Source organism: Marmota marmota, unplaced genomic scaffold, assembly GCF_001458135.2.
Source record: "Marmota marmota marmota unplaced genomic scaffold, marMar, whole genome shotgun sequence".
Taxonomy (NCBI): domain Eukaryota; kingdom Metazoa; phylum Chordata; class Mammalia; order Rodentia; family Sciuridae; genus Marmota; species Marmota marmota.
Window position 1 is genome coordinate 53,981,042 of NW_025999968.1, and position 18,428 is coordinate 53,999,469.

At 36.3% G+C, this 18,428-nt stretch overlaps 1 protein-coding gene across 13 annotated transcripts in view; it reads left to right on the forward strand.

The window, feature by feature from the left end:
* Nucleotides 1–18,428, forward strand: part of Itsn1 (intersectin 1) — a 168,020-nt gene that overhangs the window by 65,535 nt on the left and 84,057 nt on the right. For 10 of the 13 annotated variants that reach the window (XR_007347748.1, XR_007347749.1, XM_048803614.1 and 7 more), the window contains exons 17-20: nt 6,992–7,119; nt 9,441–9,670; nt 11,798–11,919; nt 13,282–13,296. Coding sequence is in view for 11 of the 13 variants with exons in the window: in XM_048803614.1 (XP_048659571.1) it covers nt 6,992–7,119; nt 9,441–9,670; nt 11,798–11,919; nt 13,282–13,296 (495 nt within the window). In the remaining 2 variants the exon portion in view is untranslated. The remainder of the gene's footprint in view (nt 1–6,991; nt 7,120–9,440; nt 9,671–11,797; nt 11,920–13,281; nt 13,297–18,428) is intronic. The other 3 variants (XM_015478724.2, XM_048803623.1, XM_015478723.2) reach the window with 1 other exon arrangement.

Consider the following 18,428-nt stretch of genomic DNA (forward strand, 5'->3'; position numbering starts at 1 on the left):
AAATGTGTAGTAAAAGATTATCTGGGAAGGGAAGAAAAGCAGACTCAATTATTAGAAAAGATATTTTCTTCTGTTTTCTTTCATTCTCCTGTTTACCCATACCCCTCAACAACTTTATCCTTCAGAATGATATGCAATTAAAATAATAGGATACTACTTTGTGAATATAACAAACATTGGTGGGAAATTCAAATTTTTCAGGAAAACTGAAGTCACTTTTTCTTTTGGGTAATTGAAGTTATTTACCAGGCCTTCTGGGAGGTTCCTGATGCCTTTTCCTATTGCTCTTCCCTCCCTTTCTCCCCAACACACACTCCTTTCTCAGCCTCTTAGAGCATTTCAGATACATTGACTGCCAATTAGAGTCATGGGGACACACTATTTAGTGAAAGGTTGACTTCAGATTTAAAAGTAGCATTTTGAATATACTTTTAAACATTAGTTTAGCCTTTCTCAGAATTTAAATTGCCAATCAATATATCTTTTTATTTACACTTCTTTTAATATTTTAAAAATAGATAAACTTTATAATTTTATGAAAAATGGTGGGGCACAGTGGTACACACCCAGAATCCTAGTGACTCAGGAGGCTAAGGCTGGAGGATTCAAGTTCTGTTCAGCGTCAGCAACTTAGTGACACCCTGTCTCAATTTTTTTTTAAAAAAATGAAAGGACTTGGAATATAACTCAGTGAAAAAGCAATCCCCATCACCAAAAATAAAAAATTGTAATAAATGGAATGTTCATTTCCTTGATTTGGAGTATAGTTTCTATGTTCTGGAATTGTTATTATTTTTTTTTTTCAGATTTTTCCATACCAGTCCAGTTCTATCTTCATTGATTTTGCTAGTTGCCTTTCTTTTGTAGTTTTTTAATTTAATTTCTTCTTATTATTAATTATTTTGGTACCAGGGATTGAATTCAGAGATGCTTAACCACTGAGCCATATCTCAGCTCTTTTTTATTTTAAGACAGGATCTCGCTAAGTTGCTGAGGCTGGCTTTGAACTTGTGATCCTCCTGCCTCAGCATCCTGAGCCACTGGGATTATAGGTGTGCAAAACATACTGGGAAAAAAATTAGTGTCTTTTAAAACTCAGAAGGCCTTTTTAAAATCCTGGGTTAGAAATAATTATTGTTTATATAAATGCCCTTCTACTTTTAACTTTGTTACAGATATTAGATTACAGAAAAAAAAAAAAACACATACCTGGAATTTCTGATGCTGATACTTATAAGATCGATTAAATTTAAAAAAATAATTTTAAGTATAATATAAATAATTAGTCAGAGTATATTCGTTTTTGTCTCTCATTTCTAAGAGAAAACCTGAGTTAAAGGCCCAAAGCAAAATAATCCTTACAAAAAGTTAGACATTCGAATTGGTAAATCAGTTTCCATTAACTGCTAGCCTTCATAGGCCCATATTGCTAGTTAATTGTTTTCTCCTTATTGGCATTTATACAAAGTAGTGTTTATGAAAAGAAATCCCATACATGTTATTCAGGTGGGTATTTTATACTTCAAGTAATATCATTTCATATAATACATCTGTTTTTTACTGTCTCAGAGCAAATAAAGGAGAAACAAACATTCACAGTTAATTAAGTCAAGTGATTTTGTGCCCTTTGGCATAGTAATAGAAGAGCCATCTACAGTGAACTTGAAAGTGAGCCATATTTCTCAGTGGAAAAATAGTTGAGTCTTCTTGGGTATTCAATTTGTCAAACATATTGCTTTTGAAACACTTTGGCTATGCTCCATAGGATGTCCAAAAGATGTGTTATGGTTCAGATATCTTAGCTCTTTAAGGAAATGAGAGCTTTTCACTCTTTAGGGAAGAAAATTAAAAGCAAGTTGATTTTTATTTTATCTTAACTAATACAAGACAAAATCTTGATTTGCCAAATTTTTATTGTAGTTTATAATCCATTTTTGATTGGAGAGCCTTTGAGAACCAAATAAAAGCTACGAGCCTCCTTTAACCAGAAAAATGCCCACATACCCCAAATTTGGCAAGTTGTTTTTAAAATAGGGCCAAAGCTTTTTCATGGATTTTGGTTAAGAAATTCAAATCTATAGTTTTAAAAATCTGTTCATGTTATTGGTGATAAAAATCTTATTATTTTAAGCTGGGCATAGTTAGTACATGCTTCTAGTCTCAGATATTCAGGAGGTTCAGGCCCTGCCTGGACAACATAGCAAGACTCTATCTCATAATAATTTTTTTTTTAAACTTACTATTATAACTTATATATACCATATATTATATAATTTTTCCCTTTTTTCCATGTTTGTAACATGTAGCTTACTCTTCTTGAGTGCTTGTTTAATGATCTCTTATTTATTAAGAAAGCAATTATACTTAATTGGGAGACAATGTTCAATTATTACCCATTATAACTAATGTAAACAAACGTATCATACCCCTGAGTAGACCTTACTAAGGAAAAATCAATAAAGTTGTATGCTTATAGCAATAACCAACCATATTTGTGTGATTGTAGAGGGATTGGCTTTAGAAAAACTAATTTAATTTTCTTAAGAGCCATGAAGGAAATGCTGATTTTTAAAATTCTTAGTCGTTTCTTTGTTTCGTTTTGCCTTTATTGTAGTAGAGACATAATTGTGACAAAGTATATGGGCATTTAATAGAATTTGCAGGATCACTGTAATCAGGTTCCCACTAGGAGAAGTTATTATATTTAGTGTGTTAAAATTTTTCTTATTTACTTCTCCCAATAATAAATTCACCAATTTCCTACATAATTAAGCAATTTAATGACACCAGACGTGTTTCTCACCTTGAAATATTTTTCCCTGAAAAAAATTTAAAAAGTGCCTTTAAATAATAATTGTAATTGGACTTCAGTCTCTTTAACAGTATTGAAAAATAGTGGGAGAATAATGCAGCCATCTGCCACCCTGTGTGAAAGGACTCAGTGTTCCAAACGGGCTTTGTTATGGCCAAGGAATGAAAGCCATTCACTAGTTTTTAGTACATGTTTGGCATTTATAGATTACCTTCTCAGAAGTTCAACTTTCTGAAAAACCTTATCATCGTAAAATTATAAATGTTTTCCCCATGTTGGTTTGTACCATCTAACTCCCAAGTCCAAAGATAAAGAAGACCCAGAATGCTTGCCAGTCCTGCTATAAGATCACCTCCATTGCCTTAAAATCGATTGTGTATCCCAGCAATGTTTAACTTGGATGAAGAAAATAATTGAAAATCTTCTCAGTCTTCAAATCTGGATTTTAAGCTGCCAGAGCCTTCTGTTACCTTCTTTGACATCTGTTATTTTATGGCTCCCACAAGTTCCATTTCCTTGGAGGTACTTGAAGCAGCAACTTATTTAGGTAGTTCCAAAGATAGGTTCAACCTGTGCTATAGTGCTGAACCTATTTATGCTCAGAAATAAATACATTTTAAATTTTTTCTTCCTTCATATATTTGATACATTTAAAAATAATTGTTGGGCTGGGATTGTGGCTCAGCGGTAGAGTGCTTGCTTAGCACAGGCGGGACCCGGGTTCGATTCTCTGCACCACATAAAAATAAAGGCATTGTGTTATGTCCATCTACAAAAAAGACTCTCTCTCTCTCTCTCAACAAAATTAAAAAAAATAATTGTTTTTTAAACTGTCTCATTGGCATAATTTCTTCTGTAGATTCTTTAAATTCACTTCTTGTTACTTTTTCATTTTGTAGCACTTCCTAACAGATTACTGGCTTTATTTCCATCTGTCTTGACTGTATCTGGAAATTAATTTACCAATCCACATCCAGTCACTAGAGCTCAGTATAGGAAGGAAATGTGTAGTGTGATTCTTAGGAAAAGTGAAACATCTTCATTTGTGCCCATGACTACCTGGCACATGGCAGTCTATGTTCCGGTTGTGCTGTACCTCTTACTAAATATCTTTAATATCACTGCTATTAATACATTTCTCCTGAATAAATAACTTTTTAAAAATATGTAAAGATTCTTGAACAGTAAACTAAACTTGTATTCCTCTCTATCATTTCTTGTCTTTTGTATTTGATTTCAGCTCATGTTTATTTTGTTCATTGCTTTTTGGCTTATTCCTGCAGTAAGAATAACATCCTAATTAAAGAGACACTGATGTAAATTAAGAGTACATTTTCATGTGATGAATACTGTCTGAGAATACAACCGTTCCTGGAACTAAAATAAACCCTAAAGATCATCTATTCTGTGATTCAGCTGCTGGCCCATGTCAGGGGCCTGGTATTAGGACCCAGATGTCTTGGTTCTCAAGACCTTGTAGTTACAGGGCTGTTTTTTTTTTTTTTTTTAACAATAAATTATTTTAGGATCTATGTATGAATTCTATGTTATTAAGGATGAAATTTCAAATAGGAAAAATTGGATCTTTCTGTGACTTATGCTTCCTTATAAAGGGTCTTTGCCATTGAACTAATGATAGATGAGGTCTTTCCTATTTGCGTGTGCTGACTTTTGGGCCTGATCTCTCCCTTAGGGCAGAGTTTGATTTAGTATCACTCCATTCCAGTTTCCCTTTTCATGCAGATTTACTGACTTGAGCCAAGAATGCAGATTATTCTTAACAACAGGATTTGGCTCATTTTGTTTCTCTTCAAAATATTAACCAGATTTTTCATTCTCATTAATTAGAGGTTATTATTTATTCTTGATTCCAAATTACTATGAAAACTAATATGGCTGAATTTTTAACACATTAAAATTAAGTTTAACGTTCCGCAATAAGGCAGTGAGGAGGGTAATGAACAATGGAATTCTTTTTTTCTAGAGTTGGCTTTCACCTCGCAGTCAGAACTGTCTGAGTGAGGCTACATTGTTAATTTTCAGTCTCCATTCTTGACAACCTCTGCCCCATCACTGGCTGAGCTCCTGTCCCAGGTGCCCTTTCTGATTCAGAAGCCCTGTACCCAAGGCTGCTGCCATAGCAAAGAGCCTTTCAATTTTCACCTTAAGAGTTGCCTGTCCCTGCTGTGTCCTGCCTGAAAGTTCCTGGGCTTGTCTGCTGTGTTTTCCACAAAGCCCTTCCTTTCTTCCTATCTTCTACCTTTTCTCCAATTTCTCTCCTTACCAGTACCTTCTTCCCACACTCCTCTAATCTCCAGTTTTTTCTGTATCTCTTTGTTCCCTTTTAAGCCTCTCAAAGCCTTTTATAGTTTCCAAAACACTTCTATATACATTCCAGCTTTATTCTTGTAACAGTCTAGTAAGAAAAGGTTAGTTTAATGCTTGGGGCTTTTTTCTAAACATTGACCTGCTACAGATAATCTCTCTATCTTTGTTGATCAAGAACAAATCTAAAGGTAGGGAACCTGAAAGAAAACTGCCCATTTAGATTTACCTGAGAGCAAAATGATAGAAGACAGGGCAGGCCTTAATCCCAAATCTCACTATGTTGACCCCAAGCTGCCCATTGGGAGCACCAGCTCTGATTAGAAAGACTGAGGAGTCAACCAGAAATGCATTCCTGACTCTACTGAGCATCCCACCCCCAGCAGAGCTGGGTCAATTCCCCAGCACTGCCCAAAACAAAACATCCTGTATGCTGGGCAAGCACTTTACCACTGAGCTACAACTTTGACATACCTGATCTATTGTTGACCCAAGTAAGAGGAGTTTTGGTGGCTGAATCTATTAATGACCATTGGAGTCCTATGGAACAGGTTTCCCCCTCAACAATTGTTTTCTTATTCTTCTTTGGATTCTTTTGAATGTTTAAACCTGTGATTCAGTGTCATAGAATGCATTTTATTTTCAGTAGTCTGGGAAGGAAATTAAGGTTATTCCTGGGACTGGTATCAAATGAGGAAATCTAATCCAAGGAGATCATTATCAAATGACCTCTTTACCTTCAACCTGACTTCTGGTTTAGTTTAAAATGAATTACGGTAGATGGGGTAGAGAGAGAAGAGGGGAGGGGAGGGGAGGAGAGGGGGGATAGTAGAGGATAGGAAGGGCAGCAGAATACAACATACACTAGTATGGCAGTATGTAAAAAAGTGGATATGTAACCGATTTGATTCTGCAGTCTGTATACGGGGTAAAAATGGGAGTTCATAATCCGCTTGAATCAAATGTATGAAATATGATATGTCAAGAGCTTTGTAATGTTTTGAACAACTAATAATAAAAAAAAAGCCATTGGCAACTTCATCCATGGATTTAGTAAGAGAATAGGATCTGGAGGAGTTATGATTTGAGGGAAAATACACACTTGGGTAGGGGAAGAAATAAGGTCATGGAGCAGAGCTGTCTATTTCCTATAAGGCAGTGTCATAAGAAGGAGAAGTTTTATAGAGGTAATGTGTGAAGAGGTGTGTATGTTTTCTAAGCCAGTGAAAGTAGGTGAGGATTCATTCTCAGAACCATAAGATTTTATTGAGGAACATCACAGTGTCTTAAAACGGGTTAAGTTGCCGGGTATGGTGGCACATGCTGTAACCCCAGCAGCTTGAGGGGCTGAGACAGGAGGATCATGAGTTCAAAGCCACCCTCAGCAACTTAGTGAGGTCCTAAGCAACTTTGTGAGGCTCTGTCTCAAAATACAAAAATAAAAAGGGGCTGAGGATGTAGCTCAGTAGTTCAGCGCCCCTGGGTTCAATCCCTGGTACCAAAAAAAAGAAAAGAAAAATTTTAAAAAATAAAAAGGGTTACGTTTCCACTGTTATCACTGAGCCTTTGTCAGTATAGCTCCTCCACTGGCCCCCATGAACAAGTTCTTTCTAGATCAAATCATGAGAAGTGGTATAATGTGTTGTGGCTCATTGGAATGTAATCTTGAGCAGCCTTTGGAGATCAGTCATGTCAAATGTAGAGAGTGTTTTGTTTTCCAAGTTAATGTTCTTCAGCCCTGAATGTCATTTCCTAAGTGCCCTACGCTCCCCACTGTGAAATGTTGCATGCTGATAAACAGTTAATGCCTGTCCCCTCGTTTCATTACATAAATGGTGTCTTGATCATTTATAGGAACTAAGAGAAATACATAATAAGCAGCAACTGCAGAAGCAAAAGTCCATAGAGGCTGAACGACTGAAACAGAAAGAACAGGAACGAAAGATCCTAGAATTAGAAAAGCAAAAAGAAGAAGCCCAAAGGTGAGTCTTTGCAGTGGATTGTGGTCCCATTGGGAAGAAACTTCAAGTATTTACTCTTCTTTGTCTGGCTTCTCCAGGGAGTTACTATATCAGAAAAAGCCTTCAGTCTTTAATGTGTGTATAGACAGGCACAAACACATGTATCATAAATCTTTGTATATCTAAGTACCCCCTGAAGGTTTTGGTTAGTTCCCAGAGCTCTCCTATGTAGATAAATGGAATTATACAAGGAAATTGGGACACTTGGTTGGCTCATTTGCATGCTAATGACCAAAATACGTTTCCAGTCCACAGCCTTTTAATAACGGTGTCGGTCAAAGTGCCTGGTTTGAAATCAAAGTCCCCTAGCTGGCTGGCCACACAGGACTTCTCCAGCAAGATCAGGATTGTGCCTCTCTGTCTCTTTTCTTCTTTTATGCAACTGCAAATTCAGCTTGAGTACAAAAGAATACGATTTGCCACTGCTGCTTAGGATAGAAACTCATTTTTATGTCTTTTTTGTTTGGATGTTTGTGTTTGCAGTTTATTTTTCCTTGTAACATTCATTCTGTAGTAAATATGGAAATTGTTACCTTTTGGTGTGTCTGATTTTGTTAATAGGTATTTGCTTTTTGAACTTCAGTTAATTTTAGACCCTTAAGCAAAAAGAATCACCAAATATCCCAGTGATTTGCTATAAATTGTAAAATTACTTATTAAAATTAGACGGAAAAGAGGAAGAAATGGACCCTGAGGCAGGTTGTTGCCTTTGGGGAATGAACTCTTCTAAACTGCCCCACCTGTGCATACTTCTTTACAGGTATATGGAATACTCTGAGTCCACTTTGTTGTTTGTTTATGTTTTTGTTTCTTAATGCCAGTGTGGGGGGGGTGATCTTGGGTGGACTTAGAGGACTATTTTTGGTTTCCCTGAGGGATGCGACTAAGGATTACCACCCTGGCTTTGGCAACTAACTCTAACTCTGCCAAAGTTTATAAAATGCTTTCATTATTTATACTCTGCTACAGCAAACTTTGACATTTCTACAGAGTAGAAATAAACTGAAAATATCATAATATAAATATAATATGTAATAGATATTCCAATTACGTAAATAGTACCCAAAACTTAACTTTAGCTATTATCTGGTTATATGCTATAAATATGGTGACCTTCACTGGTAGAAAATTTAAAGTTGTTTTCATTGTGGTCTTTCTTGTTTGTTTGTTAAGGATGACAATTAACATTTCTACCCTTCTGATAAATGTGGGAGTTTTTTTTCCTGTATTTTCTTAAAAAAATTTTAAATTGTAAGTAAAATGTTTAAGGTTTAAGTTTTTTAAAAAATCTGCACTAAATTCTCATGTTCATAAAGTAGAAATAAATGTAATTTTTTGACAAGGAGAATAAAAGTGTACTCTGTTTATATAATGTTCCTGTGGCAGCTTTCTGATTCCAAAAGATGACCCTTGTGCATTGCCATGTCACAGGAGAGTAGTTCAAGGTGGACACTGGAGCCAGGCAGGCTGCTTGGGATTGAATAGACATGGATGGCTCTGTGATATGGGTTATGTAATATCTGTGCCTCAGCTTCCTCATCTATAAAATGGGAATAACTACAGGTCCTACCTGCCTGATGTCTGCATTAAAGGAGTTGATATATAGAGAGCCAGTTATCATTATAAAATTGAACATTAATTTTATTTTAAGTGTTTCAAATTTTGAATGGAACAAGCAAAAACTCATTCCCAGTCTTTCCCTGTGAATTTCAGATTGAGGCCAACATAATTTTTAGGCCTAAATTTAGCTGTGTCAGCTACTTTGCAGAACAACAACAAAAATTAGTCAAAGTCAGTAGAATAATCTCTTGCGTTCAGCTTCAGGTTTGGGAGCAATGTGGGCATGTTAGTGTGGTGTGCCTTAGCTATAGAGGAACTTTAATGCTGTGAGTGATCATGGACTTATTTAAGCAATATTGCATTTGCAGCTTTTTGGGTACAGTTTATCTTCATAAAAGGTATGTTCCTCTGTGTTCTGTGGCTTTGTTTTTTGTAGTTTAATACCAGTTTCAACATTGAGAAGTGTCTTTTTCTTATTCTTACAACCACTTTATGAAATACATCACATATTTTCTTTCTGGGTTTTTCTAAATCATGTGATTTTTGTCTCAGAATTGGAGCCCCGAAAGCCTTTGTTTCATTGATTGAGTTGCTCTATCTGAAGAACAATATTCCTTTGCTGTTTAGCAGCTCATTGACTAGGAGCTTTTTAGTGAAAAAAGACAGCAGTAGTATTCAATTGGAGTTGCTTCCTCACCATAATCAAGCATCTTTGTTGGCAGACGAGCTCAGGAAAGGGACAAACAGTGGCTGGAGCATGTGCAGCAGGAGGATGAGCATCAGCGGCCAAGAAAACTCCACGAGGAAGATAAACTAAAAAGGGAAGACAGTGTCAAAAAGAAGGATGGCGAGGAAAAAGGCAAACAGGAAGCACAAGACAAACTGAGTCGGCTTTTCCATCCACACCAAGAACCAGCTAAGCCAGCTGTTCAAGCACCCTGGTCCACTGCAGGTATTAGATGCCAAAAGAGATTGATTCTAGGGGCTGGGCGTATTGCTGTGTGGTAGAGGGTTTGCCCAGTATGCACAAGGCCCAGGTTCCATCCCCAGCACCAGGAAGGGGGAAAAAAAAAAGGATTCTAGAAAATAAGTCAATACTCTCCAAGAGCCTGTTGAGAAATGTCTGTCTAATCAGCCCTGTCTCATTTCCATCACAGAGATGAGATTGTCAGTCTCTTGTTTTGGACAGTGCAGCTCTTCCTTCCTCAGAATCATTAAAACTCTATTTAAACAGCCTCTGTTCCACTCCACTGGCATCCAGGCTTCCTCTGTGGCATCAAGTTCCATTATCAAACCCCACTCATATGCCTAACATCACTAATGATGGTTGTCTGTATAGATGACCTATCTTGCAAAAAGAATTGGTTGCTTCTGATTGATATTTTTGCCAGAAATTTCTAGGATGTTCCTGCATCAAGATGTGGCAACCTTCTCCCTTGCCTATAGCAGTGTGGCACTCACTGTTTTCTACTTTTTGGGAAGTATGACTATTGTGTCCTTTGTACATAATTTGCCTCTTTAAAAAAAAAAAAAGATGTGAAGGATAATTGAAATGACTATAAAAACTGTCTATATAAATATCATCAGATACAAGCTAAAATATACTTTCAAAATCCTTGTTTGGTTGTGTACAGCTTTGCAAATAATTCTCAGTAGGAGACAGTGATGACTTTTGGTTTGTGTGGTAAATTATACTGGTTTTATTAGTTTGGTCAGTGTCCTTTTTTAGCGCTCTAGTATACAGAAATAAATCAAATACACTTCCAAACCATTTCATAAAGGTTTACTTGTTTCTGTTGTGCACAGTGTGCAGGGATGGGAGTAGGGATATTGAGTTGGTTCAGGCACCATGGCTGAAGTTCCTGGTACTTCCTCCTAGTTTAAAATGAGGATTTATTTATCTTGTTTGGTCAGTGAGAGAATTTTTTGTATCACACAGTTCAAGACCACATGGAAGTAAAAATTTGTCTTTGCTGCTTTTTAGATAAGATAAATATGTGTGAAAATATTTGTAGTTCTTGAGTAGAAAAGTTCAGCGGGTTGTTATGAGTTATTGTTAACTAGAATCAAATTATCCTATGTTGGTATGCTTGTTTTTTGTGTGAAGAGGTGAGATACTGGGAATTGAACCAAGGGGGCACTTTACCACTGAGCCATATCCACAGCCTGTTTTCTTTTTTTAATTTTTTTTTCTTTTTTCTTTTTTTTTTTTAGTTATAGATGGACACAATACCTTTACCTTATTTATTTATTTTTATGTGGTGCTGAGGATCAAACTCAGTGCCTCATCTGTACTAGGTAAGCACTGAACCACTGAGCCACGACCCCAGCACCAATTTTATTTTTTATTCTTTATTTTGATACAGGGTCTTACTAAGTTTCTGAGGGTCTTGCTACATTGCTCAGGCTGGCCTCAAACTTGTGATTCTCCTGCCTCAGCTTTTCAAATTGCTGGGATTATAGGAGTGTGCCACACCTGACTTGTATACATTTTTTAAAAGTTTTATTTCATTTAAAATCTAAATTATGTTTATATAGGGTCCATCCTTAGGCTGATTCCCCCCCCGCTAGGAAATGTAGCAAAAGACTTCACCAAGGAATATCAGTGTAACTTTTTGTGAAATAAGCAATTGTGTGTTATATTACCATGTTGAATACCTGAAACATAACATTTCCATATCTGTTAATATGGAAAGTTGTGCTTCCCTTCCCCTTCCCTTTCTCCCTGGCTGATTCAGACCTGGGATCAGAGCCTAACAGTTGTCTGTGCTCAACAGCCTGGGTGGGGATGAGAGGGTGTTGATGCTTTGCAGATGTGTGCCTGTGGAGCCCAGGCCAAGAGGAAGGAAGAAGGGACCTTTAGGTTGCCCTGCTGCACTCAGCATTGGAATGGCCTCTGAAGAGAGCCTCACTAGTTTGGTTGTTCATATTTGTTTCAGAAATTCCTTGAGTAGATAGAAATAGTTCAGATGCTAATCTGAGGGACAGTAGAGAAGCCCTTGGTTGTTTGGTTTAATCATATTTTGATGTTTCTTATAATGTTTTTTGTCACACCCCTCCCCCTATTTTTTGTACACAGAAAAAGGCCCGCTTACAATTTCTGCACAGGAGAATGTAAAAGTGGTGTATTACCGAGCACTGTATCCCTTTGAATCCAGAAGTCATGACGAAATCACCATCCAGCCTGGAGATATAGTCATGGTAAGAAAGACTCCAGTGAGGGTCGATTCTGTTGATGATTAGCACCTTTCCTCTTTTTCCACTTTGTTAGACAACTGCAGTAGTGTCAACTAGGGTGATATTCAGTAGTCAGCATTCAGTTTTTTGAAGCATAAACTCGAGTTTTTTTTCTTTTTTCTTTTAGAATGAAAGATTGTATTTTTAAAACATATCCTAACATCACTTTAAATAATTATTGAAGACAATGTTCTTAATACACCTTAGCATATTTTTTAATTTATAACTGTGGAAGTTTCTGAGTTTAGATGACTATTTACTGTTAAGTAGTTTCTAAGAAATAGTTTTAAATGCAAAATACTCTATTATCATTCACAGTTGCTAATGATAACTTTTGCATTTGGGGGTCAAAGCATCTCCCCCTACGCTTTAATTGTGTGAACTTTGAATCATGTAATAAGTAGTGAATTTAGTACAGTGAATCTACCTTACTACTCTGAAAATTAATAGATAAAAAGTTTAGAATCTTGCTTTGTTGTATTTTATGTCCTTTAACAACAAAAACTATACAATCTATGATTGTGACTAAAGCTATAGGAACTAGTTTAAGAAAGAAAACAAAGCAATGTGGTTGACCTAAATTATTATTATTAATGATTGATTTTCTGGAGGAAAACAGTAGTTCCTTAATCCAGTGCTGCACTTAAGAATAACTTAGAAGTGGTCAAACTTTACATTGCTGTGAGCAGCTTTATTTCTTTCAATATGGGAATGATTTAGAATTTTAAAAGAGCTATGTATGTGGTAGAACGCTTGCCTCACATGTGTGAGGCACTGGGTTCATCCTCAGCACCACATAAAAATAAACTAATAAACAAAGATAGTGTGTCCGTCTACAACTAAAAAAAAAATTTAAAAAAAAAAGAACTATGTAAGTTAAAAACTGAGACAAATAGGGCAGGCATGGTGGCCACATATATAATCCTAACTACTTGGGAGGCTGAGGCAGGAGGATCACAAGTTTAAGACCAGTTCTAGGCAACTTTGGGAGACCCTATCTCCAAAAGGTCAGGGGATGTAGCTCAGTGGTAAAGCACCCCTTGGGTTCAGTCCTCAGTACCACAAAAAAGAAAAGAATTGAGACGAACATTTTTCATCTAGGATATGGAATGTTACAGGTGGTCTGTATCTTAATGAGAAGGTATTGCTCTTTTTCAGGAACATATTCAACCTAGTCCTGTTTCCACAATTCTAAATTCTTTTCTTGAATTGACTTAGTTGACCCCCAGCTTGATTAGATAATGAGTTTAGATATGCTGTAAGAATAAGACATTTCATTAAACATGTATTTTGCCTTGCTTTCAAACCTTTGCTTTCCTGGTGGAGGTTAAAGGGGAATGGGTAAGTGCTGCCTAACTGTCAGGAAGTCTGCATCTTATTCAGTGTTTTGTTCTTTTAAATCACTTTAATTTTGTGTAAGTGCACATATCTCTGGATGTTGTCGTGGCAGTAAAAATGTTTGAGTTTGTGTAGTAGGTTGTGCTTAAAAAGAAAAGAAAGGTGTTAATCGTCTGAGTTTGTGTGCTGAGTTTTCATTTGCTGGGTTCCATTTCAGGACTAACTTGAAGGCTCCTGCATTAGCATGTCTCCATTGTAGTTGATGGACAAAAAAGGTTTCAAAGAGGTCAAACTTAAAAGATAAAATTCAGGAACTTTTTTAAGAGAGAATATTAGAGTAATTTCCTGATAAGACAAGTCTTCCTAAGCCACTAGGAACCCTTAAGGCAAAAATGAACAATTTTATAATACACAAATATAAAAATTTCAAAAGAGCTATGTATGTTCAAATTACATAAAAGCTACAAATAGTTACTATGAAAAAGACCCATAAGTCCTTGATAAGCCAGCAGAGGGTAGAAAGGGACATCAGTGGGTGAAGAAAAATGATCAGGAAGTACACGAGCAGGTGCGTGGCCATGCCTGTAATCACAGAGATTTGGGAGATTGAAGCAGGACGATTACAAATTCAAGATCAGCCTCAGCAACTTAGCAAGACCCTGTCTCAAACAATAAAAAGGGGGCTGGAGAATGTAGGTCAGTGATAGAGCAGCCTGGGTTCAGTACCACAAAAAAGGGTATATGAAAAGATACTTAACTTCATAGTCAGTCAGGAAAATGTAACTTAAAAAGTAAAAACACTGTTCTTCTATCAAATGAGTAAATTAAAGTTTGATAATACATAGTTTTGACAATAGTGTGGGAAAGTAGATATGATACAAATCATTGTCAGCCATTTGAAAACAGTGAGGCAATACCTATTCAAATTGAAATTTCTCATTCCTCTTAACCCAGAAATTCTGTTTTTCTTTCTTTTTTAGATATTTTTGAGGCACATTCACAAAATATGTGTGTGTACAGGGATGTTCACTGCAGCATTGTTGGTAAAAGCAATAATTAAAGAAAGGAAACAACCCAGTAAAGGAATAGTGTAAATAAAATGTGATGCAGCTAAGCAATACAATGTGTTTTAAAAATTATATAGGTCTACATATACAAATTGGTTCTCCATTAAGGAAAACAGAAACAATATGTGTAGTATAATAATGTTCTGATTAAAAATAAAAATGTAAGCCAGGCATGGTAGCACATATCTGTAATCTCAGTGACTGGGGAGGCTGAGGCAAGAATATCTCAAGTTCAAGACCACTGTCAGCAATTTAGCAATCTAAGCAACTTAGTAAGACACTGTCTCAATATTTAAAAAATTAGCGGTAAAGCACACCTGATTTCAATCCCCAGTATGTACGTATGTACATACATACATACATACACACACTTTTATGTATTTATTTTATGTATGTATATATGTGTGAATGTTTATATATGCATAATTAACAGTCTTAAAACGTATATATAAAACTGTTAGCAGTAGTTACCACTAGAGAGTAAAGAGGAAGCTTTCATGTTTAATCTTATGTACTTCTGCACTGTATTCATATTTACAAATGTATCCCACTTGTAATTTTTACTAACACACCAAAAATAAATCTTAACTTTAAGGACAAATATAACAGAAAATATCTACCTGGGGACTCATGGTGTTCCTTTATCTTAAACATACTAAGTTTGTAATAAAACATGTAATTTACCATAATTTATTTTAATTTAGCAGCTTGCGAAAAGGCTAGAGTGTCTTAGTTTGTACTACGCAGTGCACTAGAAATGTGCCAAGTGCCATTCAACCATATTGGTTTTATGAGAATAGCAACTGGTGCAAAATAAGATGAAAGCTAATATGTGATTAAAAGGTGGGTTTTTTTTTTTCCTTTTTTTCAAATTTCATGAGGTTTGCAGTTGAGAAACATGAACGTGAAAATATGTAGTAGAAAATGACTGTTGGTCTCCCCTGGTTCAGTAACACAGAGATCACTTGTACTTTTGTGGGCATAGTAATCATGAGATACTCACTCAGATTTTTCAACTTCTTTGAAAGTATATATAGCTAACATAACATATAGAGATAACTATACATGTTAGATTTTAGAAGTTTCAAAGGGGGGAAGTTTTAAAATATTTTGCTTTTAGAAAACTTGATTATCAGACCATTTTTTTCCAAAAACGAATTTTTCATGGTTAACAAAAATTTAATGAAATATATAGAGTCCTATTCTAAATGTTGTTGATGATGCAAAGAATGGTGTCTGCCATTTTCTAAAAAAGATTAGGAGAAACTCATGAAAAAAGCCACTTCTTTTTTTTCTCTCTCTTTTTTTTAATTATTAGTTGTTCAAAACATTACAAAGCTCTTGACATATCATATTTCATACATTTGATTCAAGCAGATTATGAACTCCCAATTTTACCCCGTATACATATTGCAGATTCACATTGGTTCCACATCCACTTTTTTACATACTGCCATACTAGTGTCTGTTGTATTCTGCTGCCTTTCCTATCCTCTACTATCCCCCCCCTCCCCTCCCCTCCCCTCCCATCTTCTCTCTCTACCCCATCTACTGTACTTCATTTCTCTCTCTTGTTTTTTTTTCCCCTTTCCCCTCACTTCCTCTTATATGTAATTTTGTATAACAATGAGGGTCTCCTTCCTTTACCATGCAATTTCCCTTCTCTCTCTCTTTCCCTCCCCGCTCTCGACCCTGTTTAATGGTGATCTTCTTCTCATGCTCTTCCTCCCTATTCTGTTCTTAGTTGCTCTCCTTATATCAAAGATGACATTTGGCATTTGTTTTTTAGGGATTGGCTAGCTTCACTTAGCATAATCTACTCTAGTGCCATCCATTTCCCTGCAAATTCCATGATTTTGTCATTTTTTTTAGTGCAGAGTAATACTCCATTGTGTATAAATGCCACATTTTTTTTATCCATTCATCTATTGAAGGGCATCTAGGTTGGTTCCACAGTCTAGCTATTGTTTATTGTGCTGCTATGAACATCGATGTAGCAGTATCCCTATAGTACGCTCTTTTAAGGTCTTCAGGGAATAGCCACTTCTTGATGAATACTTGTTAATCCTGGTCCCAGTTTAAAATAGGAAAGGACTGAGTGTGAACCTCTGTGCTCAGGAAAGACTTTTTAATGGAGGTGTCCTAGTTGAAGTTGACCTTTGATGGCTGAGGCTTAGATACTTTGAAAATAGATGACCTCTCTTCTCACCTGGAGGACCCATATTATCTGGAGGGCGAATCAATCAAACTTGACTTCTCTAACATATTGAAAGTGCATGGGAAATGAGAAGACCTCTGCTTGCTGCCATTTTATTGTGGTTTATCTTAAGAATACAAGTTGTTCATCTAAATCCTAGGCCTAGGAATTCTGTAGGACTGAGTGCATTCAAATTACTATGGGAGCTTTGGAAAAATAACTGCTGGGCTCACCCACAGAGGTTCTGGGAACTTTTAGTCCATATATAGTTTTAGTATTATCATGTTGGTCTGTTAGGGAGTCAGTTTCAGGAACCACTGATCTAAACTCATCTCTTTTTCATGTCAGGATTTAGGACTAATCCTAAATCTTTCTGGAAAACTGCCTCTTCTTAAGAATATTCAAAGAAGGGACTTCTTTAGCAATTATCAGCCATCAACCAGTCATTTCATTCTAGAAATTGTTTGTCTTAGTGTTACTCCTATAACAGTCAACTCATTTTTTCCTTCTTTTCTCTGGACGGAGAATTTTTTTTTTTTTTAAACACAGTACTTTTTCCTACTGCACTCCTTAGGTTTCCATAAACTTAACATTTGAGTTCAGTTTATTTAGTAACAATTGACCATAATATCACTACTGTTTTGAGGGACCAGTGTGCACATAGGATTACAGTCATGGATTTAGTGCCTGTGTTGTGATAAAAGTTTTATTGGAACACAGCCAGGCTCATACAGTCAGTCACATGTTGCTACATCAGCTTTTGTGCTACAACAGCGGACTCAAGTCATTGCACCAGAGAAAAAGTTTGCTGACTTCCAGGTTAGAGCTTTAGAAAAGAATTTTAATATCTTCATCTTAGAATTTTGGGGAAAACCTTTTACTTAAAAATCAGCAAATCTATAAAATGTGCTTTCCCTTGTGTTCGTCAACACAGGACAGGCAGCCACAGCCATCTGGTCTGATTCAGTACAGTTTAAACCTGTTTGCTATCCCTGACTGTCCTGCTCTGTGAAGGAAAAAGGAACTCCTGTGTCATTCAGCTTTCCATTATTGTAACATACGCCTGAGATAATTAGCTTATAAAAAGAAAAGATTAATTTTGACTCATAGTCTTTGAGTTTTCAGTCTAACTGGCCCCATTGCTCTGGGGAAGGAAGTATGTCATGGTAAGAGTGTGGTAAACCAAAACCAGTCACCTCGTGACCAGAAGCAAAAGAGAGGAAGGTCCCACAGTCTCCTTTAAAGGCATATCCCAGTGACCTGCAGACCTCCCCCCAGGCCTCCCTCACCTGCTAAAGGCTCTGCCATCTCCCAATTGTGCCATCCTGGCCAACAAGCTTTACAGTATGAACCTTTAGGATTATTCAAGATTCACTGTAGCACCTCCTTTATGACAAGGTTGGAGGGCTTAGGGATTCTACCTAATGAAAATTGTAGCCATTGAGCATCTAATCATTGAGAGAAGAGGCGTGATATTATCAGCCTTTTGCCCATGGACTTGTATCTGAAATAGCTGCTATGGACATTTGACTATAGGATCAGTTACCCCTGATATACAATGTGTAATTACTAACATTTTGTAGACTAGCTCTGTAACATGATCCCCAAAAGGTAAGCGATGTCAAGAGTTTTGTACTTCACTTCAATGATGTTTTACTAGAATTACCCTGAAATACTTTGGGTTGTTGGAATAGGTCTGCTTAAATGAAGTTATATTTTTAATAATAAAATTTTTCTTATAGCCACCAGTTGATTAGCATACTTTATGTAAAAGTCCACATTAGAGCACCATGTTACAGAGAAGTTTGTGGGCTTAGCCTTTTGGGCTATCATTATCTTGTGTTTTCCTAAAATTCAATTAGCATTTTGGG